This window comes from Garra rufa, chromosome 3 (assembly GCF_049309525.1).
Source record: "Garra rufa chromosome 3, GarRuf1.0, whole genome shotgun sequence".
Classification (NCBI taxonomy): Eukaryota; Metazoa; Chordata; class Actinopteri; order Cypriniformes; family Cyprinidae; genus Garra; species Garra rufa.
This window is the reverse complement of record NC_133363.1, coordinates 45,872,127-45,897,205: the sequence shown is the minus strand read 5'-3', so window position 1 is coordinate 45,897,205 and position 25,079 is coordinate 45,872,127. Positions and strand designations below refer to the sequence as shown.

The following is a 25,079-nucleotide window of genomic DNA, read 5'->3' as shown; positions in this document are numbered from 1 at the left end:
AGATATGTTATGAGTATTTTCCATAATTTCTAATGTGTTTTATATATGTTTTACTTAATATGGCGATATGCTTATATGGAAATTTAATAGCCTAAATGTACACATATTTGCATATTAAAGTTTATCTGTCCTGAATGCACTCCCTGCTGAAAAACCCCCAGCTAAAATCAGCTGGTTTTAGATGGTCAGCAAGCTGGTTTTAGAGGGTTTTGACTACTTCCTTATCTGGTCCAGCTGGAGCAAACAGCTAAAACCAGCTTGACCAGCCTAGCCAGGCTGGAAGACCAGCTACTTCCAGCTTAAACCAGCTAAGACCAGCCAACCAGCTTAGGCTAGTTTTAGCTGGGGGGTTTTTTTTCAGCAGGGCTGCTTGTTTCTGGCTAAAGTAACTGTGGTTTTTGGGGATTTCTATTTTCTTCTACCATCATGATATCATTGTTTAGTATCCAAAACATTTGTGCCCACATTTGAGTAGATGGCGTTTCTTAAAGTGAATGGATCTTTCACTTTCAATGTTGATCGTTGACAGAGTGGGGAGCAGATTTGTGAGGTGGATATTGGATATCCAGCTCAGCTGTTTTAAAAATATTGCATGCTGCTATCTAAGTAACTGGGTTTCCCCTCTGTTGAAGCTTTCACTTTTCTTTTCCCCCCAACATGCCGTCATTTATGCTTCTACAGTACATGCAACACATTTCAGCACATAGCATTCTTTAAATGAATGCTTAGCTTTCTCTCAGACGACTTCGAGTGTAAAGCCTGTTAATTAGTCAATGTCGTGGAAAAATTCTTGGTTGAGACTGAAATGAATATTATATAGAGTCTGCTTGTCTTTGTATTAATAATTCTTTGCAAAGAGAGTCAGCAAACTTACAGCACCCATACAGTCTGCAGTTGTGACTGAAGAAAGGAAGATGTCTAGAAAAAGACGAGAGACTAAAGTGTCAACAATAACTAGTTAAAACCAGTTCTTTCAACCCCTGCGGTTAAGATGCTCAGGATGTATCTTCATGTGCAAGAAAAACAAATCCCATGAAAGGCACTTCATAAGCATTTCATATGCAGTCTAGTTGGAGATGCAGTAGGACCTACACAAAGTAAATGTCCATTACACTCGGTACTGATTCTCAACTTTTGTTACTTTTTCTCTTTCACACTAAAATGATTTTCAAGCTTTTATTATGTCAATGTGCCATTCCTGTACCATGCTCTACTAATGCTAACGGTAATTTTGTAGATATTTTGTGGATGTCTAATCAGATCACTGAGGCCCCCAAGTGGACAACGGCTCACAGGTTGTAAACTACAGCTGTAATTTCACCAACAACCACTAGGTGGAGATTGTGAGCAGCCTTTATCTTGCAGCTGTAGTCTGCTCACTCGCAATACACTCATTACCGCTGGACGAGACGCGCAGCTGACATCTATTGTACTTTTCTCATTTTCCCATCCCGACATTATACGTGAGTATTCTTTGAAAACATAACCTTTCATGTAATGAATGTTATATATCTAATTCTGAATATGTCTATAGGCTATACCTATTAAACAGCTGAAGACGCGAAACTAAATGAAATGAAAAGTTTAAAAAGAAAGCGTCATGAGTTACATCGTGTCTCTGCATTTCTTTCAAATGTTTTAACATCACATGCACTTTTAATCTTTTGTTTTGTCCTGTATAACTGATTTTCTGCCAGTAGTTTGTTAGTTTGTGTATAACTGCAGTAATTGTCGCTTGTTCAAACTGTTATTACTTTATTTCACTTTTCTAGTTGGGATAATTTCCTATTCATAGTTCACTTCTATAAAACACTATAATAAAAAACTTGTTAAGGGTTGTTTGTTCTCCTACTCCTTGTCATGATTTCGCTTTCAGTTTATAAAATGTGATCCTTGAGCTGTTATTATCAGTCAGGAGTGTTTACAATATTACTCATAGTCCTCAAAATAATTACTTGTTAGTCCTGTTCAGGGTTATGATAATAAACGCCAGTCTGTATTTTTCCGCTTTAAAATCTTTTTAGGGAGTCCTCTTTGTGAGGATGGTTTAATTCTTCTCTGGTTATGAACTGTAATATGAGATCTGTCGAATGTAGGTCAGGTCGGTTTACAACTGTAAGTGATTTGGCAAGTGTATTGAAATAGACTTTTTCTGTTTGTAGGCGAATAGGAATTTGATTGACACTAAAACTGTAGTTTGAGTCTGTCTTAGCCTACAAATTAGATTCTATGATTTGTACCCCCAAAGTTAAAATTGTGTCATCATTTATTCACCCTCAAGTTGTTTCAAACCTGTATGAGATTGTTTCTTCTGTTGAACATTAAAAAAAAGATATTTTGAAGAATGTGAGTAAACTAACAGTTGATCTCCATTGACTCTGCAAAATGAAATGGATGTCAGCGTTGACCGGAAACTTTTTGGTTAAACCAGCATTCTTTAAAAAAATTTGTGTTCAGCAAAAGAATGAAGTTCATACAGGTTTGAAACAACTTGAGGGTGAGAATGGTGACAGAATTTTGATTTTGGGTAAACTATTCTTTTAAGTTGAATCAGACAGTAGCCTTACAAATAATAATGCATCAATAATGCATTAATAGCCTGATAAGAGTATTTCATTATACTTTTAATACTTTACTGATTAATTTATGACTTGATTTAGAGATTTAAAGTGCATGCATTCATTACATTTAAAAGTACTTTTCTATTGTAATAAATTAGCGGAAGCAAACTGTATATGGATCTCCTAAACAGCTATGAGAATAAATGAAGATAAATGGGCACTATATGTAACCAAATGATCTGGAACCAGTTGCATAAACTATCTAGTTCTTAAGAACTACTTTGACCAACTAGCACTTAACTAGGGAGTAAACAGTCTTCGTCTTTCGATTCAAATTAGACTAATCTAAGTTTTTATGTAACCGAATTAAAAAAAAAATTGACCGGTCTTACATTCAAAATTAGATGACTAACTTAATCTAGATTAGTATTAACCTTTTATGCAACTGGCCCCTGGTCTATATCATTATTTTTATATTATATGTGTTGTGTTTACTTTATTTCACCAAATACTTTCACTTAATCTCATCTGAGATTAAATTGACAAGGAAAAAAAACATAATATATCTAAGTTTCCTTAGAGCACCTTCTAAACAATAAAACTTTTTTTTTGAGTGTACAGTTCCAGTTTGCCTGCATTCCACTGATAGGTGATGTTTAGGATAGGAACATCAGTTCCTCCCTGTTGTTATTGTTTTTATAAACCATAATCATCCTTCAACCATAGTCATCATTCTTCGTAAAACTACTCAACTTTAATAACCTCTCCGAGCCATTTTAGTAGCTACTCGCGCAGCCCACTTTAACACGACTGGTGGCATTAAGCTGGTCTTTGTGTTCAGGTGGAGAGATTAACCGTCCTAATGAATGTACGCCTTGTTTCTGCCTGAAGTAACTGTGGATAGACAAGGCCATTGGCCCCAGTGGGCTTCCCCTTATTTGGGGTTTCACTTTTCTTTTTTCAGCATGCTGTGAGGAGTGTGAGACTGTTTAGTCTCTCAAGAGGGGACACTCTGCACCCCTTCATGCCAGCCCGCTTGACGGTTGCTGTAGCAACCTGTTTGGCATGCACAAGTTCAAATTAAGTTGTCTTGGAAGTGACAAAGGCCTTGAATCACCAGCTTTAGGCTTCATTTTATAGCAATGAAGATAATCGCATTATATAAAGCATACTTGCTCAATCAGCAAAGATGTTTGTGCTTTTAGTAATAGATTGCATAATCTGCACTTGTGTGTTTACTTTGCCACTTTGTTTTAAAGTTGCCACCGCTCTAGGGATGTCATTGGTTTGGTGGTAACTTCAAGGCTACAGTGGGTTCCTGAGTGTGTGGAGTTTCTCCTTTTGTCCGATTTGAAAAGCGTGGCTGAAAGCTGCCATTGTGGTTGTGAGAAATCAAAGCTGGTTCTATGTCTGTGAGTGTGGGGGAGGGTGGTTGGAGAGCGGGGTGTGAACTAGAGCCCCAGTGTACACTGGGTAGATGAGCTGAATGCTGATGAACTTCAGAATGAGGGCTGAGCCGGCCTCTCCTCAAAGGATAATTGTAATTGCTTTTAAGATACTCTCAAAGTGGCCTTACTCATTTTGCAAGCTTAGCTTTACTTTTCAGGTGATTTAAGGTTATTTTGCCACTAAAGCTACCCTGGAAATCCAGAGGTCTCGCGAGAGCACAATTTGACTTGTCTCTGCAAGACACTCTGGCATCGAGCAATGATGCATGTTACTGCAATACGTAAGCAGTTCTGGGAACCAATCAAACCAGAGGCGAGCTAAGCTGATGACGACAGCGCTGCGACGTCTGGAATCATTTAGTAAACATTGAAAGAGATCTACAGATGAAAACCAGTTGTTTGAAACGGCTTTGGCCGCTACAATGAACGAGTTAGACTGTTGCCGAATGGATACGGCAAGAGTTTAATCTATCAGTTAGCTCCGCTGGTAGTTAAGCGTATGGGGCGACCACGAAGAGGAACAGATCCGAAGCGGGCAATGCCAGATAGCATTCGGCACTCCCGAGTCCTGGCTGTTAAAAAAGAAGCGGCGATAAATGTTATCGAACAAGGTCTACCGGGACAACCTGATCGGGATTGTGGTGGATGAGGTCCATCTCATTCACAAATGGTAAGAGTCACTTGGTAAACTTACTGTAACGAAAAACGGAACTATTCAATAGTAATACAGTAGCCTAACTTGAACAGGACGATATGTCTCGCTGCTGAATGAAACGCTAGCGTCCATCCACATATTAGTTGATACTTAATGAATAGTTTGATTGGACCTAATTGTTTTAATAGGTTGATTCGGCTGTCGTAGTTAATAGTTATTAATCTTGTCACATTGTTTATGTTATAACTTATAACATTGAAATCCACTCTTATATGTGCACCGTCGCTCTGGATACGTCACACCGTGTATTGTTGTGATTGGTCGTGGTGTTATCCAATTGCGTGCAGTGAGACTTTCAAATGCACGCTTGGTGCCGCCCCTCGAGTTAGGCCCTTTTCATTGCTCGATGCCAGACCCTTAATCTTAATAGATTAGGGTCTGGATTTTTCCAGGCTACACTAAAGCAATTTCAGCAGTGAAAGAGATAAGATAAATTACTCCTGATAAACAGGACCTGTTAATATATATTGCCATGTCTCTCCCTGGTGGTGTGCTGGCCTGATTCAAATTTTAGTGCATTGTGACACACTTTTAATCCGTCTGACTGAGGTTGGATAAGTTACATGCATGTAGACATAATGGCTGTGACCTTCATACATGGTACATTAGCTCAATGCTGACCTTGATCAGAAACACAACAGTGCTTTTATCAAGGTTGAATTTGTTTATAACCCGCTCTGTTTATGTCTCGTGTAAGACGTGGTACAGACATTAGGAAATTCACTTAAGGTAAAGTAAGGCCTTGTTTCACTCTACAGAATGAGGAAGTGCAGGTAATTTGATTCCACAGACTTCTGTTGCAAGGGATATATCAGCATCTGAGAAAAACATTATAATCTCTCCCATGGTAGACAAATATGAGAGATTTTTAATTGAGCTTCTTGCACTGCTCAGCAGTACTGCAGTTCTCTCTCTAAAACTAAATTGAAGCAAGTTAAAAATGTTTTAAATTGTATTCCTGTCTCATGAGATTAGTTCTTCATGAACTGATTAAAAAGTAGAAGTTCATGTAAGTTTGCTTGTGAAGTTTGGATATAATGCTCTTTCTTTCTGTTACATAACTTCAAAAAGACCAGAAAAAAAAAAAACTCTGAAGACTTAAAAACTCTGTGGACAGACAATGGCTTATGGGATGTTTTGACATGTTTATCCACTTTCATCCTCTTTTAGGCACATGCAAATCCAAAGCAACATTTATTTGAACTCTAGAATCACACTGAGTTTGCTCACTAAAGTTACATTCCTTTTATCAAAAGCACAGTAAAAACTGTGAAATATTATTACAATTTAGAGTAACTGTTTTTTATGTTAATATTAGTGCTGTGTGGTTTGACCAAAAATCTGTATCATGTTTTATTTTTAATTCTGGAGGTTTGTCGGTTTATCATGGTTTTTCTCAGACTGTGGCTTTACATGAATCAGAATGGATGAAATAGGTTCACGATCCAAACCAAACATGCTACAAATCCACCTTTTCCTGAGTAACTGATGAGCGCCCCCATGACGGATTCTAACTACCGTTTGGGTGCTCTCGTGTTCCGATCTCCATAGAAATTCATGTTAAAATAGGGTAAAAAGATAGACTGAATTAATTAAACTGAAACTTTTTCAATATAACTGAATATAAAAATGTTCATAGCAGGGCTGTGCAGTATTGAAGAAAAATCTGATATGCATTAAACAGTTTTACTCAGCTGTTACTGAGTCAGTTCTTCCATAACTGTCTTGTGTCATATATATACACTTGGTGAATAAAGTACATTCTGATTCTGTTTCTAATATAACATTATTCTAATAGCATTACATAAAAATGTAATTTTAACATTAGTGTAATTATTTTAACATGTTTAGGAACTGAATAATAAAAAGGAAAAATAAAACTCTGCTTAGTCTTCACTCTATAAATTCAATATACATTGATTCTTATTTAAGCTACAAAAGTTATTTAAGCAAGATCAGTGAGTGATTTTCTTTTTGTCTTTTGACCCCAAATATTGCAAGCTGTAGCGATATGCATAGTGTGATGTGTATATTTGCGATATATCGATAATTTCGATATATTGCACAGCCCTAGCGCATAGGGTTAAACTGTGCATTAATTTGACTAGAAATGCCAGAGACCGGAAATGTAAAGCATCTTTTCATTATGAGGCGGAAGAGACTTCCGTGTTCAGGAAAAAGGTGGATAGCATGAGCAGTTTTTGATGTGAATTGATAGTATAATTTTAAAATTTAAAGGAAAACACTATGGTCTGCCCTACACTGTTAAAAATAAAGGTGCTTCAAAAGGTTCCTAAAGCGATGCCATAGAAGAACCATTTTTGGTTCCACAAAGAACCATTCAGTCAAAGGTTCTTTAAAGAACCATTTCTTGCTTACCTTTTTATAATCTTAAGAACCTTTTTTTGCCACAAAGTACCTTTTGTGAAACACAAAGGTTCTTCAGATGTTAAAGGTTATTTATGGAACCATTTAGACAAAAAGGTTCTTTTCCTGAGTAAACGATGAGCGCCGCCATTACGAATTCTAACGTCAGATTGAATGCTTTTCTGTTCCGGTTTCCATAGGAACCCATTCAAATAGCGTCCATCTGTTTTTAATGTAGCTAACGTCCGCTGCTTCGTGTCATCTACACACTCATTAAAGTGAGGCACTGACAAATGGCGGTTATTGCGACATTGCCAAGTGATGGCGCTATGGAGCCATGTGCTTTTTAAAAACATTTTAATAGGTTTAACATTAGTTTATTAGCTCGGAATATACCCTAATTTGACTAGAAACAATGCAGACCGGAAATGCAAAGCATTCTTTCAGTTAAGAGTCGGACTTACTTCCGTGTTCAGGAAAAACGTCTATAGCATTGTGAAGCACCTTTATTTTTAAGAGTGTAAGCTTTGTGTTTTTATGCTACATAAAACATCTGAACGAAAACAGCAGGCGGGCTTAATGAGATTGCAAATTCACTATTTGACAGCAGGTGGCGCTTATGGAACAGCAGCAATACAGCATTTCCTTGGTAAACAAGCGCTGCACTTGTAAATACTATGTTAATATGCATTTATACGAAGGCAAGATGAAAAGAAAATACCATCTGAACTTTTATGAATGTATCAGAGAAGCTACATTCACATAAATCCTTCATCCCTAGTTCAGTATTTAGAATTTTCTTTCTATATTTCATGCAAAGTGAACATTGAGCTTGATCTGTCGGCTACAGAATTTTATTCTTTTTGCATCCATCTTCAGCATCTCTGGCTTCTGTTAACGACAGTTTACAGTTGGTTTATTTGCCCAGTTAAAGAATTAGTTGTGTGTTATTAATAAATCAAAACATTTTCCAACCATTAGTCAGAAGTATATGCAGTTAACAAAGATCTCCTCTCCATTAATGATGCAGTGTACGGTGTGCCGCCCAGCACTAGTTAATATATTCTAAAATGTAATTTATTCTTGTGATGCTAGCAACCATTTCTTCAGTCTACAGTGTCACATGATCCTTCAGAAATCAATCTAATAGAAAACATTTATTATTGCTATTATCAGTGTTGATACAGTTGTGCTGCTTTTTATGATTCTTTGATGAATAGAAAGTTCAAAGAACAGTGTTTACTTAAAATAGTCTTTAGTCATTCCGTTTTGATCAACTGAATGCATCCTTGCTAAATAAGTTTTTAGATTTCATCAACAAAAAATGTGTTAAAGGTGATGCTCAGTGATTTAATTTAGCTGTAAACCATTTAGCAAGGGTTGAAGAGGCTCTTCAGATGTAGTATCTTTTGTATAGTATCTCTGAGTGGGATGAAAGTCCATCCATTCATCTCCACTGTAAGAAAGCTTTGAATGAGCTCTTGTGTTTGTCCATAAATGGCTCCAGCAATAGTGTTTTCTCTATATGTATCCTGATCTGCTTTGTGTTGTTGCTCTATGTCTGCTTATCATCACTCACAATTCTTTCACCCTCTCTGAGGTCATTGGTTGCCAAAGTGTGCCATGCAGCACACCAGCAGGCCCACAAATAGCACGAGAAGCCTGTATAATACTAACCTATTAATGATAGCGGGAATGTGGGTCACCGTCAAAAAAAATGTGGCAACAGCCATCACGCAGTCCAGAGGAGAGTATTGACCTATCCTGTGGAATTTAGATCTGTGCACTCCATAGATTTATCTGACGATGACAGCATGCCCTGTCTAAAAGCAAGGGGAGGCGGTATTGAATATTTAAACTGTAGCAAATGTTTATCTTAGTCTGTGTGCATGATGAAAACTGAAACTCATCACTGATCCTACAAAAAAAGTTATTATAACCCTTACAGCCGTCTGTTTATTTCACTGAATCAAACATTTGCCATTTCTTTTAATCTGTGTCATGTACCATTTTAACTGATCCTTAATTTACTCCTGTTTTGGGTTTTTGCAGGTCAACAAAATGGGGAAAGGATGCATCGCTGCCACCAAGTACTTCCTGTTTCTCTTCAACTTAATCTTCTTTGTAAGTTTCACTTTTTAGTGCAAGTTCAGTTATTTGAATCATTTGAACTAGTAAATAAACAGAATTTAAGCAGTAGGTGTTCACACGTTAATGTTAATTTTTAAATACACTATTGTTCATTTATGTTAGTTTCGAATGTGTGAAAATGAACACTACAGAAGAATAATAATGGTGTAAAAACATTGTTTATTGTTAGTTCATGATACCATTGTAACATCAAATTGAATGTTTGAACCTTGTGCAAACTGTTCTTGGCAGGTTTTCACATCAGACATTCTCCCAAACTTTTTCCCAAGCCTGTTTCTTTTTTTTATAAATTATGCCTTTTAGCTCACTCATATCTGATGTCCTACTTTTCTTAACATTAGTTTAACACTGATATTCCCTGAACCAGGGTTCACGTTTATATAAATACATCAATACTATTTAAGGTCTTCCAGCTGATGAAAAACAACACGTTTATTAGTTGTAGGTGTGCCATCTCTCTGTCACAGGAATGCATCTAGTTATCATCTAGATGAAGTGTTTGTCATTTGTTACCCAGACAGTTTACTCTTCTACATCGCAGAGAGAAACAGCCTACTCTCCCTTGTCATCCTTGGGCTTGTTCCATGTAGGAAAAAAATGAAATCTCAGGCCTGGGTGCTCAAGCTCAAAAGAGCACAGGAAGAGCCCAATGATTAATTCCAACCATTTGTAACCCAACCAGCACACTTAAATACATGTTTAAGTGAGGCTATGAGGCCAGGAAAATGTTTAAGAAAGTCAAATATGTGACAACAGTATGAGAGGAAATTGATGTTTAATTATTAATTAAATAGCATTTTTTTATTATTTAAAAGATGTTTTTATCCAAAGCGATTTACACATTCATTTAAACAATTTATTATAAGAGCCCACAATATTTGCTGTACACAAAGTTTACATTAGATTACTACACAGAAATGAAACACAGAAGAGAAAGAGAACGATTTTTACAAATATACTGTAACATTTTAGTAAAATAAATGTTTATGTGAATATTATTTAAAAAAAATATTTTATGTATTATTTAAAATAGTAAAGAAATCATTAAAATATTATTATATTATTTATAGTAGTATTTTTTTATATATATATATTTTGTCTATTTAAAATGTTTGTTTTCAGTAGTTTTAGCCCTAACAAAGAGCTGTGTGCTGAAATACACTGATTTGATTTAAATAAAAGAATCCAAGAATCCTGGGTTTGCCTTCATCACTGTTTTATCCACATTATTTGTGAAGTTGCACCAGAATAAATAGGATCTGTATGTAGAAATCATAAACCTTACTCAAAATAGACAAATGAAGGCCCCAATATATGTAAGTGAGACCTATTATGCCCCTTTGTATAATATGTAACACCCCAGAAGGTTTCTATAAAGTTTTAGCTCAAAATACCCCACAGATCATTTATTATATCATTTTGAAAATTCCTATTTTAAGTGGAAGCAAAAACGTGCTGTTTTCGTGCATGGCTCTTTAAATGCAAATGAGCTGCTGCTCCCTGAACCCCTTTCCAGAATAAAGCTGTACAGCTCATACCTCAGATATTCTGCCAAAAAACATCTGTTTTGTTTTGATTATCACATCTATCGCGCTGAAATCATTGCGTTTTAATGCCATATCAGTTTAAGTTTCTGATATAGGGTTTTCTGAGCGCACACATCTGAAGCATGCACACAGAAAGCATCTCTAAGTTCTCTTTCATGTCTTATTGCGCTTAAACAGTCAAATTCACACAAGTTTATGTTAAAAACAAAAACAATTACAAAAACAGCTGGTTATGTCCATGAAGGTAAACAGCTGGGAAGAAATTATTATATTAGAGCTATGTGGCAGCAGCATAATATACAGTAAATAAATAAGTACTATCTTGTATCTTCTGAGGCTGGGACTCTAAATAGCGTTTTTTGCTCACCTGTGCAGCCAGTGACAGAACAGTTTGCATGCTTTGCTCTAACTTTCGCCTTGGCGTTAGAACTGGTACACCGTTGTTGCTTGGGAAAACACAATGATGGTACCATGGGTGGAAACGTGCAGATTAAGGCCGGTAATATTATAATAGGATGCCCTTTCTACATCAGTTACTGGGTTGTCCTTTTTTTTTAGGTTGGTAGATGCACCGGGGATCTGATTATAGCACTTAAACACGAAATCGAGGAATGAACTGGCAGTCATTTAAGACAAAATCAGGCCAAAATAAATTGAAATTAATCATTTCAAGTTTGTTTCAGGAGTTTAAAACAGCTTGCCAAACTGAATTTTCTGGAAAAGATTGCTAACAGTATGCTGCTGCTCCCCTAATCCAAGAATGCAAAAGAACTTAACTGTGCTCCAGCATGCGCCCCTAAACCATGCACCCCAACACGTGCCCTGGTGTTAGACATAAAGAGAGGAGACGGGGCTCTTGTCCGAGTAGGTTTAGGCAGGGATGTGGTGTTCTTGAACTCATGGAACATCCGCTGCGCTCCCCCTCCCCTCCTGCCACTGCCACGCAGAAGCACGGCTCAATCAGTCCCAGATGTGAGCTGAGAGCAAAGCAGAGCGAGTCTGGAACCCCACAGTTAGAGATCAGGGAACAGTTCATAGCTTCCTATGGGCCAGGATTAGTGTGTTTGTTACATAACAGCACACACAAGCACACAACCTTCCTGTCTTTCAGAGAACACATTAATACTAGAGTTTCCATCTTTAGCTCTGTCCAAGAGATTTGGAGCGAACAAGTTGCAGCTTGTAAACTGAAATGTGGGGCCCCTCGTTCCCCTCCTGTCCTGCAGCACATGATTGATTTTCTCCTTCTTTTTTCTTTCCTCTCTCTTCCTCTGCCCCCTGTCTATTACTTTTTGTGTCTCTACAGATCTTCGGAGCTACAATTATGGGATTTGGACTGTGGATCCTCCTAGACAATCAGAGCCTCATCGCAGTGTTGCGTAAGTGTCTGCATAAAATGTGTACAACTAAAAGAAGACCATAAAACATCAAACAGGCGAACAAGTAGGAAAATTATGTTCCTAATAACCTAAATCTACTCTCCTGGCCATTTTCTCTGGGATGGTTTGAAATGCATTCACATGAATCTATAAGGCAATTTAATGCCCCATGGGAGAGTTTCTTTGCTGTTAGTTAGTCGTTGTAAAATCTAGAGGAAGTGATGAGAAGAGCCGGTCATTGGTCTTGTCTTTTTATGCTCTCATTAGTGAAGTTTTATCCCGTTCTACCTTTGAATAAAACCTCCTGGGCTCGTGCGCCAGTGACTCAGACCCACTTTTACAGGGGCCATCTGTCTCTCGTTTCATATAGTTTGACGATCACTGTTAGTCTTATCTTAAAGTGCATGATTCAGGCTTTTTGGACAGATTGTCCACGATGGGCTCTGTATTTTTCATCACCCCTCCCCCCTGCACACTTCTGATCTGTTTTCCATCCCAGAGGCCATTGCAGGGAGCTCTGGGTCACTGGGTCTGGGCCTTACAGACACTGCCAAGCAGGCCGGAGCTACATGTTCACAGCTGGCTCCACATCAGCTATTGAGTTCATGGCTCTGTGCGCGAGCCAGGCAGGGCCTGTGTATGACATAGCACGTCTGAGGCAGTCTGCAGGTGCTCCCTCGCTGCCACACAGGGCTCTTTTAGCGGCTGTCTCATTAGCATGCATCACGTCAATGCTCAGATCAGGCCTCTCGTTGCATTAGTCATTGGAAAGAACAAATTAACACTAGTGAGCAAGTATATACAAGGAGGGAAAAGAATGACCCTCTATCTGCCACTGTCACTTAACTGCAAGTGGTTTTATTCTATACTGCAGTGCAAAAGTTTGGAAACGGGAAGATTTTTTACATGTTTTTTAGTATCTTATGCTCCCCAAGGCTAAATTTATTTAATTAAAAAAACATTCAATCAGTAATAATGTGAAATCTGATTACAATTTAAAATAACTGTTTTTTAAAGAGTGCGCGCAAAAAAATTCGGTCATTAATTACTCACCTTCATGTTGTTCCAAATCCATAAGACCTTCATTCATATTTGGAACACAAATTTAGACATTTTTTTATGAAATCTGAGAGCTTTCTTGACCCTGCATAGACAGCAACATAACTGACACGTTCAAGGCCCAAAAATCTAGTAAGGACGTCGTTAAAATAGTCCATGTGACATCAGTGCTTCAACCATAATGTTATGAAGCTATGCATGTGTTGTGGTACTCTCATGAATGTGTGTTGAAGACTGGCATGGAAGAGAAGAAATTGTTGAATAAAGTGGTATTGTATCTATGTGCTTACCACCTTTCTGGGCCTTAAAAATGTCAGTTGCGTTGATGCTCGGATTTCATCAAACATACTTTAACTTGTGCTCCGAAGGTAAACAAAGGTCTCACGGGTTTAGAACAACATGAGGGTGATTAATGATAGAATTTTAATTTTTGGGTGAACTATCCCTTTAAGAAAGTTTAGATAATACTAAAAAAGTTTAATTAAAAAGACCATTTGTTTTCAAACAGAAATCTTTGTAGCAATGTCAAAATTTTTAATTTCACTTTTGGATGAATGCCTTCTAAATAAAAGTAATTATTTCTTGCAAAAGATAACCATGAAATTAACTTTAACACCATTTTGAAAAGGAAAATTGTAGAAGGAATATGAATGCTTTAAATAATACTTAAATAGTAAAATTAAAAAATGGTATGGATTGACTCACTTGAGTGTGGTAAGCACAAAGTGAATAGAGAATGCATGGTGGTTTAAATTTAATATATAAAGGCCTGGTTTCACAGATAGGGCTTAGACTAAGCAAGGATTAAGCCATAGTTCAATTAGGACATTTAAGTCATTTTTATAAACATGCCTTAGAAAAAAAAAAAAACATTACTGGTGTGCATCTTGAGACAAAACAAAGGCACTGATATATTTTAAGATCAATCAGTGGAAGTTTCTTACAATTAAAACGGCTCAGACTTACATTTTAGTCTAGGGACTAGGCTTAAGCCTTGTCTGTGAAACCTGGGGAAAAATGTTTAAATATTTACCTTAATTTAGTTCTTTCTCATAGACTAAAATTAAAGGCCATGTTAGTCCAAGCAAACTTTACTAAAATCAATAAGCATGACATACCAATATATTGACTGAATTTTATGCTACCTGATCTCATGACGAAAACGCACCTGTAGGTACTTTTTCACAAGACACGAAATACAGTACTTACCAATAAGTACACATCACTGCTGTTTCCAACAGAAATGAACACTAGAGCTGGTAATACAGTGAGCACTTGAAATCGTTTTTTTATTCACAGTTATGGTTACAGCTCCATATGTTTCGCTTTCTGGACATAACAAGGTTGCTCGGTAACTCAGCCGGCATGAAATTGGACTTAGGATGCGGAATCCTTGGGTACAAATGCTGTGAAAAACATGACTCACGATGAAAGAGCTGAAAGATAAGAGAATAAAAAACAAACTAAAACAGCATGCTTGCGATTGTGTTATTACATCACATTCACTTTTATTCATATTATCAGGTATTTTTAGGTGTAGTGCAGATGGTACGTATTTTTAAAACGTCACAAGGCATTAGAGTTATTGCCCCACTCAATGGACATTTCAAGTCAGAACTGCAGTGACACATACAAAATCAACATCACATAAAACGTACTATATGTATGTTCATCTGTTCCAGGGGGAAAAAAAAACTGAACACTCTTTTCACTCTTTGAACACTTCATTTCACATCGAATATGTCAAAAAAAATGTACACGGCAGTATGTATTTTGCATCTTGCAAAAAAGTTCCCACTGGTACGTTTTCGTGATGAGATCAAGTTGATTTTATTTTAGTATGCAACATAAGATTGTGTGAAAAGGAACACTGCTCAAAGCGCACTGACAGATTTACAGAACCATTACAGTAGTTGACTTGGAAAGGGTCAGCGCATTTTAAAGGTTGTCTTGCAAAATGTAGTGTGCCTGACCCAAGACTTGAACCCAGTCTGAGTGGCTACGCCGTAAAAAAGTTTGGTTTGATTGATTGTTCAGAGCAGAAAACTGATTTTAAAAAGTGCAGGCTCACACCATAGCATGATACCAACAGCAGTGAATCTGTCAACTTCTCATATTCCTCCTTTGCACGTCATAATTCATCTGACAGACACATTCCTGCAGTGCACAGCAGCCGCTGGCTGTTTGTTGGAACTCCCAGCCATGCATGCAAACAGTGAGCCCATCGTAAAAAAGTTTTCTGAACATCATTGTTTTTCTAATCCAAATGCCAGTGGCCTTCACTGGCTCAACTGATCCCTGGAGGATTTTCCTGTTTCCGTTAGACACCATTAGGCACTTCAACAGCATGGGGTGGTTTGAGATTTATAGTACTGAAGCTACAAAGGCCCACACATTCAAAGCTGAAACACAGACACATGTTTTATGCTTTTATTTGCAGTGTCACTGCCCATTCTTGGGGTTTGGGCACTGGATGGAATAATTGAAACTGAATCGTTGCGTTCATTGCAACTGGTTTCCTCAGCCAAATGCTTTGAACTTGGTTTCTGCTGAACATGGTGGTTGAACTTAAAAAGGCATTTGGTTTGTTAAGGAAAAAGGTCTTGTTCTTTATTCTGCTATTGTTTGTGAGATTGTTATGGCGACAGAGAATTCTGATAATATTTACCACATGGCATTAAAGAGCCTCATGTCAGTATTTCCAATTTAAAACTCTGATTAAATTTTTTTAATCGCATTAACAGCTGTTTACCAATTGTTAAGTAAAACATTTCAGAACAACCAACTGCTGTGAATCTTGTGGGAATTTTTTTGTTGTTGCAATGAACAGAATGGGCTGAAATGATTCCAAATAAGATAACTCACTCCACATTGTTCCCTAGCATGCTGGATTTATTTGCTTACTAAATGCAATCCGCCACTACTCAGTTTTCAGCTTCTGGGTTTCCCAGTATCCAGTTCTCTCCTAATCATTAATTACTAAATAGCCTGAATTATGTAAGATGTAGACAGTGTCTTCTCAAGCGTGTGAAAAGATTAACTCATTCTGTTATTTGTGCCTTGACGCATGCTGTAATCATCAGGGTTGAGATGGTCATCTCATCTGAGTGCTTGGTTTTGTAATGATGATTACATCGGGTCACATGATGGGCATTGTATCCTCTGCACCCACAGTCACACAGACACTGGTATTGTTTGCAAGGCTGTCTGTGGTAATGTTGTTTTTGTTGGGGAGCCATTGAGGTCTTTTGAGGCAGGGTGATATGACAGAGGCTTTTCAGTCAATACGCATGAAAGCCTGACTGAAGCAGGACCAGAACACAGTTGGAAAATGTGCTGCTGCTTTGAGGTGAAGCCACAGAATGTCTGACCCAACTGTTCAACGGCGTACAGTGAGCATCACCCGGTACTATAGGCTGTCATGTCTCAGTCAGAGAGTCTTGCCAACCCCATCTCAACATTACACAATGCATATTCATGAGGAAAACCTGAGACTGTATTTACTGGCTTGGGGCATTTGAGACCAAAATTAGTTTTTGGCATGCAAATTGACCAGCAATAGTGCATTTTATTTGGTGGAGTTGAAGCGATTGTGCTAAATTTAAACGTCAGCAGACCATATAAAAAGTATTTGTAACACTCTAAAATAAGGTTACATCATTTATTAATCTAGGTTAATGTTATGTTCATTTCAACTTAAAATGTTACAAATTTTGTGTTCAGTCTTCACTGTCACATGATCTTTTAGAAATCCATCCAAATATGCTAATTTTGGTGGTTCAGAAACATCATTTCACATTATTGAAGTTGAAAACGGTTTTCTGCTTAGTATTTTTGTGGAACCATAATACCTTTTCAGGATACTTTGATGAATAGAAAGTTCTAAAGAACAGCATTTTGAGATTGATTGTTGCAAAACAATGTGAAAGCCTTTACTGTCACTTTTGAAGATTTTAATGTTGTATAAAATATTCATTTCTTGATAAAAAATGCCTTATTGACCACAGAAAATTATGGAAGCCTGTTTCTGCCACTGAATAACAAATGAAAAAAAGATTATTGCGACTATTTATTGAGAAAAAAAGTCAGAATTGGGAGATATAAAGTCAGAATTGTGACATATAAACTCAAAATTCAGCCTTTTTTGTCTCAGAATTGCGTGATATAAACTCGTAATTGTGAGTTATAAAGTCAGAATTTTGAAATATAAACTCACAATTCTGACTTTTTCTCTGAATTGGGAGATATAAACTCAAAATTCAGCCTTTTTTTCAGAATTGCATGATATAAACTCGTAATTGTGTTATAAAGTCAGAATTTCGAAATGTAAACTCACAATTCTGACTTTTTCTTCAGAATTACAAAATATAAATATACAATTCTGACTTTTTTTCTCAGAATTACATGATATAAACTCACAATTGTGAATTATGAAGTCAGAAAAGCGAGATTTAAACACAATTCTCTGAATTGCATGATATAAACTTACAATTGTGAGTTATAAAGTCAAAAATGTGAAATTTAAACAGAATTCTCTGAACTGTGTGATATAAACTCACGATTGAGTTATAAATTCAGAATTGTAAGATATAAACTCACAGTTCTGACTTTTTTTCTCAGAATTGCATCATATAAACTTACAGTTGTGAGTTATAAAATCACAAGTTCAAGATATAAACTCACAATCCTGACTTTTTTCTCAGAATTGCATCATATAAACTTAAAATTGGGAGAAATAAAGTCAGAATTGTGAGATGAAATGTCGCAATTACCTTTTTCTTTTGTTTACTGTAGTGGCAGAAATGGGCCTCCATAGAAATTTGCATTAACCAATATTAATTAATAATGCAAGAGTATTTTTCATTGCTATTTCATGTGTATAGAATTTGAATGTATAGAAATTGTTATCAGAGTGTGAAAAAAATAACTGAATCACTGCTTATTGACACAACTATGATTAGTTTGTAACCAGGATTGTCTTTGTATTTCTCACTAACAGAGGATTCATCCATGGTCCTAAAGGTGGTCTCTTATATTCTGATTGGCGTGGGCTCATTCTCCATGCTTCTGGGATTTCTGGGCTGTCTGGGGGCCATCTATGAGATTCGCTGTTTGCTTGGATTGGTAAGAAACAAAAATGCACCAATGATTTGCACTATTTTTTTTACCATCTATCCTAATCTAATTTGTTTTTGTAAATCACATGCTTTTTTTGTCTTATGCAAACTCAAAATACAAAAGGAACTTCTGCTCTCATGTGTAAATTTGCTGTGCTGAGCGGTTTCATGTCACATGACCCGGGTAGACTGGACTGGCCTGAGCCAGCTGTTGCGTTTCTGTTGCACATATGTGCAGACTGTGCAGATACATATGTGAGACTGACATATGTGGTGGGTGTACATATATGAGTCTGTGATATCTGAAGCCATTGTCTTTTTCTCTCTCTCTACAGTACTTCACTTGTCTATTGCTCATCCTCCTTGCTCAAGTGGCTGCTGCCATTCTCATCTACTTCCAGCGGGATTTGGTGAGTGACTGCCATAAAGGAATAGTTCACAGAAAAATGAAAATTATCTGATTTACTCCGTCACAGATCGTTTCAATCCTGTATGACTTTATTTCTTCTGTGGAACACCAAACAAGATATTTTGAAGAACTTCTCAGTGGTTTTCATCCATAAAATAAAAGTCACTGTTGTGTTGGCCTTCAGTGAACTTTAAAACATCTTCTTCAGGTTTTGAACAAGATAAGGGTGAATAATGACAGAACCATCCCTTAAATGGCATTAACACTTGTTTTAAAGGGCAAGACACTGGCATGCAGGTTAAAATGCTTTGGAAAAGTTGAGGTCAAATCTCTATGTGTTCCCTTTGCCAGCTAGATTTCATTGTGAAGGTTTTGTTTAGATTTCTGGAACAGCTTGAAAAAAGGTCAAGAGAATCAGTGGTTGAAAATGAAAATATACTGCCCTCTATCGCATGTACCAAAAAATACATGCAATTGAAGATTGCTATTGTTGAACGGACCTCCACCAGAGTGACCTATGAGAAAAATAATCACATGATATGTTAGATACAGGATGAGGATGGATGCACACAAACACTTCTGCACCCTTCACCTAGGTCAGCCAACAGCGAATGTCTCTAAGGACACTATAGGAAGCATCTGAGCAGGATATACAATACAGTAAATCATAGAGTATTTGGAGCAAGTAAATGATAGATGCTGTCTTCTATTTGCTTATCTGTCATCTTGGACATAATCGCAAACCAGTTTGGAGATGAGATGAGCATACAGTTGATTACAAGATTTGCTTCTAATACAAATGCTTCTCTCCTGGGAAAAGATTTGTGAACCAAGTGTGTTTGAACTCTGTTCCATTTTTGTAGCTTAGTAACAACTGTTTCCTCAGTCAGCAGTAAAGTGAATCTCAGGTCAAATACCTGGGGCTAGAAAAATAAACCACTGACCCGCGTAACTCTCATTGCAGTTGAGGAAAGAGACGAATGAAATTGTGTCCCAAGTCGTGGTGAACTACCCTGGACAGAACAAAACCGCAGAGCAGGCCTGGGACTACCTCCAGAGAACAGTGAGTGGAGAATGGGCGTAACTCGTACATTGTCTTTAATTCAGTACTGTATGTATTTGCATGTATTGCCATGAAAACCACTTGGTTTCTGTGGGAGGTTCAAGCTCTGGAATGTAGAAATGCTTGTTGGGTTGACAGTTTATCCTTTCAGACGTTAAGACTGTTCATTTGCTTATATTTAAAACACAATGCCAGTGACATCTCAAATAACATAAATCAACATAAGTCAAGCCAACATTATAAAATACTTCATGCCCTGTTGTTTCTTCTCTGTGTGTCTCAGATGCAGTGTTGTGGCTGGAATGGACGTGTGGACTGGGATGCCAACCAATTCATAAAGAATAATTCGCTGGAATTGTACCCATGCTCCTGCCACAATGCTTCCCTCCCACCACATAATGTGGCTGATAGCGGCTTCTGTCAGGCCGCATCTAATGATTGGCCCATCTATGAGACGGTATGGAATATATTTTCTCCCTGTTTTTTTGTGTAATTCTTAAAGCGTTCTTAAAGTGAAAATGTGGTTCCAAACCTGTATGACGTTCCTTCTTCTGTGGAACATAGATATGAAATTCCAGAAGAATATTAGTAACCAAACAGTTTCGATTTTCACTGACTTCCACTGTATGGCCATGAAAACAAATCAATGAGAACCGAAACTGTTTATCAATTTTTTTTCAAAATATCTTCTCATGTTTCACTGAAGTAAGTGAGTCACACAGGTTTGGAATCACATAAGGGTGAGTAAACAGATTTTTGGGTGGACTATCCTTTGATATAATAGATAAATACAAAATGTTGCTAAACCTGCAGGCAAATTGATTACACCTGCCTGGGAACGATGATGGCTAACAAATGTGACCCTAGACCATAAAGCCAGTCTTAAGTAGAGCCAAAAATACATTGTATGGGTTAAAATGATAATTTTTTTTAATGCCAAAAATCATTAGGATATTAAGTAAAGATCAAGTTCCATTTAGAAATTTTGTAAATATTATCACGTAAATATATCAAAAGTTTTTTTGATTAGTAATATGCATTGCTAAGAACTTAATTTGGACAACTTTAGACATATTTTCTCAATATTTAGATTTTTTTGCACCCTCAGATTCCAGATTTTCAAATAGTTGTATCTTCCATATATTGAAATATCCTAACATACCATACATCAATGGAAAGCTTTTTTATCAAGCTTTTAGATGATGCATAAATATCAATTAAAAAAATTAATCTTTATGACTGATTTTGTGGTCCGTGTCACAAATTACATTTCACACACCTCTTTTATGAATTAAGTTCTATAAATTTGGTAACTGGTCTAGTTTAGGTGAAAGATCTTATTAGTGTTTTTTTTGTCTTCATCAGGGCTGCTTGGAGAATGTGGGGAGCTGGCTCTTCACAAATTATGGAATTATTTTGGGAATCAGCCTTGGTTTGGCTGTCATCGAGGTATGTTGTATCTCCTCCACCCTAGGTAGCATGAACAATACGCCTCTTCATTACTAAGAAATATTGGGTTGTTTATTGTCAATGACAAACAAAACAAAACTGTCACTGAGGCGGTACCTTTTTAAAAGCTACTAATATATGGGCCATTCTACAGAATTGTTCCAAACACTTAAAATTAAGTATTTGAGTATTTAATAACAATAAATTAAATTTAAGTATTCAAATCTTAGATGTTTACTAAAATCATTTTATTATCTATTGAAACCCGCAATAGTATTTAAAATTTTAGTAAGCTTAATATATGTAAAACCATCATTTAATGGGTATTTGCAATTGGGAGGCGGCTGTCCTGAACCTTAACCCCTAAATTTCAACTTATGAAAATGATAGTGAAATTGTTTTAGCATTTTATTCCGTTGTTGTTTTTAGGAATATCTTTTTGATTTTTTAATATTTAATATTTTCTGTGTAAATTATAAAACTTTAGGTAAAAAAAGTGTATTTTCGTGTCACAACTAAAACAGTGTATGTTTTAGTCCATTGGCTGAGACTGATTTCAACTACACCCCTAAATTTACGATCAAGAACTATTTATATGTCACTCTCTCTCATAGCTACATGGTGAGTAGATAGGCCCCATCATTTTGAAGTAAATGTGTTCAAAAGTCTGAATAAATTGGAGTGTAACTTAAAATAGTGTTACTACTGAACACCATTTTTCTATAATTAAACACTTTTTGTAACGTTCAGCTTTTATATGTGTACAACTGTTCAGAACTGTGCTAGCTAACCATGTGCTGATTAGCATTTTTGAGCTAAAATAGTCTCGACCGAAACATTTGGTGAAGTTTCAGTAGTTTCGGTAGTGACAAAAGGGAACACATAATCCCTTTTTTGGGGGGAATAAACAAAATTTTAGTACAATTCTGCCAAGTTTTTGTATTTTAGTATGTTTTCGTGTTTTAGTTTGCAAGTTAAAGTTCTGTAATGTGATGTGGTCGCTACCAAAACATTACTGTCACTACTAAAAATGTGCTGTCACGACCAAAACATGGGATGTTTTGTCAAAAATAAAATATACTATACTATATATAACATTTTTCTGAAGAACCATTGTTTGTTTCCTACAGCTCCTCGGCATGATACTTTCTATGGGCCTTTGCAAGAGTGTACACCAAGAGGACTACACCAAAGTGCCAAAGTACTGAGGAGGAAACATGGACACTTGCACACAAATGTATTCAGTCCTTCCTTATTTACTTGGAACAACAGATCTCCCTCTTTTTCTACAGTATATACAACAGATAAACTTTAGGGTTATCCTTAGTCATGAGATTTCACTCTATGTCAGTAACACTACCCCCTGTGATATTTAATCAGATCTTTTTTAGTCCAGTTTGAATAGCCCATTGTATGACAGTCTGAAGTGTAGAACATGAAAGCTGGCCACATAAATTAATGAAAAGCGTATGACGAGTCCTGGAGCCCATGAATGGTCTATTTATACGACAACACTATTTAACACCCAGCCTGGTCTGTTTGCTTTGATGTTTCTTCATTGTAGCAGCCCGAACTTTGAGTTAACAGCCTTATTAAACTTTGGGTTTATGCTTTATAGACAACAGAAAACCACAAATGCCTGCTTTTGGTAAAACAAGGGACTTTTCTTTAGATATGAGTTCATTTTGTGGTATGCATAGACTGACACAATTCCCACTCTGCCCTAGTGGCATGTCCTGAGTTATAATCCATCATTTATGTTTGTACATCAGTGTTGTTTCAGGTTTATTTTTATTAGTGTGTATATATTTTAGATTTCATTTGCATGTTGATTTGTTGTTTGGCAAGTCTAGGGAGTCCAACTTTTCCTTTTTTTGTACAGATGATAAATTGTGTCTTTTCTACATGCTTAGTTTGTATGAGCATATTTGTAAGGAAGTACAATATAAAGCTATTCCTTGATGATGTGAACCAAAATGAAGATTACCCCCCAAAGTTGACTGCAGACTTGATTTTTTTTTATTGCATTGATCCTAATTTAAATGATTTTCGCTGGCACCACTATGACTTTAATTGTATGCTTGCTATGACAAGTAGAAATGGAAAAAATGCTAACGGTGTTTTGTCATCTGTAATAGTTCTTTTGCAGTTCTTATGTACAACTGAGTTCTTAAAAAAAGGTACACACATTTTAATGTTGCAAAAAATACTATTTTTTTTAATAAAGGGAATACAGTCCTCTACCAAGTAATTATGAAATGATAGAAGTATTGTAACTACATGTACCTTTCTGAAGCTGAATGTGTTATAATAAATAACTCACCCAACCTATTTCCTCTCAGTGTTTTCATCCACCATGTACTTTAGCTATATTTTCACTAGGTGGCAGTAGCACGTCTGTTCTAGTTAAAGTGAACTGGGAAGTCCGCGGTTTGGAGCTACTTTGAAACTGTTTCCCCGGGTTTTCATGTCCGCGTTGAAGCGACCCCAATAACCTGATATTTAGCCCCTGGAATGTGAATTTTACCAGGGGACACCGTCTAAACGCGATTGGGCAAGTTTTGGCCTAGTTTTTAAGTAGAATTAAGCGGGGTTTGCTGTGGAAAACCTGGCAACCCTGGTGGTCAGCACTTAACCTTAAATCCAGAAGATTTGCATAACAGGTAAGTAAATACAAAAATATACCCTGTATTAGTAAACCATCAAAACGAAACTTAAATATATCCTTCTGCTTTTTGTTCATATCTACAGGCAAATCTGTTTCTGGTCTTCCTCAAGGGGTCATCATGGTGGTCCGTTTCTCTTCTGTGTTTCTATGAGGTGTTAAATGACACGGCCCACCCTTCATTCTCCCTCAACAATAGAGGGTTCATTGCCACCTGCTCACCCCCTTCACATCCGGGCTGCCCGCCGAGCTCCATCCTGTTTTCAGAAGTCCATGACTTTCCAGAATCTTGCCCTGTGGCCACACACAAGGATACTCATGGTCAGTTAGTCTTTTTTTTAAATGCAAAAATCCACATAAATGCAGCATATTATGAATTTTCTCACTGAAAGCCTTCAGTGTGGTGTGTATTTTTATCTTTTTTCTAACCTGAGCATATATATCTCCATTAATCTATGGTAATTTAGCTCATAGAGGACGTCAGTTTCCGTTCCCATCTTTCCGGTAATGCTCTGCTCCAGGTCTCCAGAGCTACACTTGTAATTATAATGGTGACGGGCTGACATTGGAGCTGAGCTGTCTTTTGTCAGAAGGCAGTCTGGAGTATCGCTCTGATCATGTACTGCCAGCCTGCCAAACAACAACAGCTGCTGCTGCTCTTTGCTCTAATAGCTTTTATAGACAGCAGAATTATTTCATTGTGTAGCTGTATGCAGTTGTTGAATGTTGACTTTTTATGAAGTGGTCTTGAAACTTTGTTTTATAAGCAATATTAACAAGTCTCACATTCTCCAGTTGAGATCAGTTTTGTGAATGTGATTTACTGTAGTTTTACAAATGTTCCTAATGTTTATAAACGCATAAAGAGAGAAATACCATATTATACACTGATGGTCATTGGGAGAAAGAACAGCTGACAGGAAGCCACAGAGACGTGTATGACTGCACGAGACAGAGCTGTCATTCACACACACACACACACACACACACACACACACACACACACACACACACACACACACTTGTGACTGAGTCATACTCCGCTCACCCTCATTGAATTTAATCTAATTTCACTTCACATAGATGGCTAATGAACGGGAGGAGGAAGTCCAATAATAATATGAGAAGCAAGGGAAAGTTCAAAAAGTC

At 36.9% G+C, this 25,079-nt stretch overlaps 1 protein-coding gene across 1 annotated transcript; it reads left to right on the top strand.

The window, feature by feature from the left end:
• The first annotated feature begins 1,390 nt into the window (after nt 1-1,390).
• On the top strand, nt 1,391-23,596 carry cd82a (CD82 molecule a). The gene is made up of 9 exons (XM_073837161.1): nt 1,391-1,463; nt 9,144-9,215; nt 12,096-12,168; nt 18,227-18,351; nt 18,680-18,754; nt 19,718-19,816; nt 20,100-20,273; nt 21,182-21,265; nt 22,396-23,596. The coding sequence occupies exons 2-9, from the start codon at nt 9,153-9,155 to the stop codon at nt 22,471-22,473; spliced, it is 771 nt and encodes a 256-aa protein (XP_073693262.1). The 5' UTR covers nt 1,391-1,463; nt 9,144-9,152; the 3' UTR covers nt 22,474-23,596.
• The last annotated feature ends 1,483 nt before the right edge of the window (nt 23,597-25,079 follow it).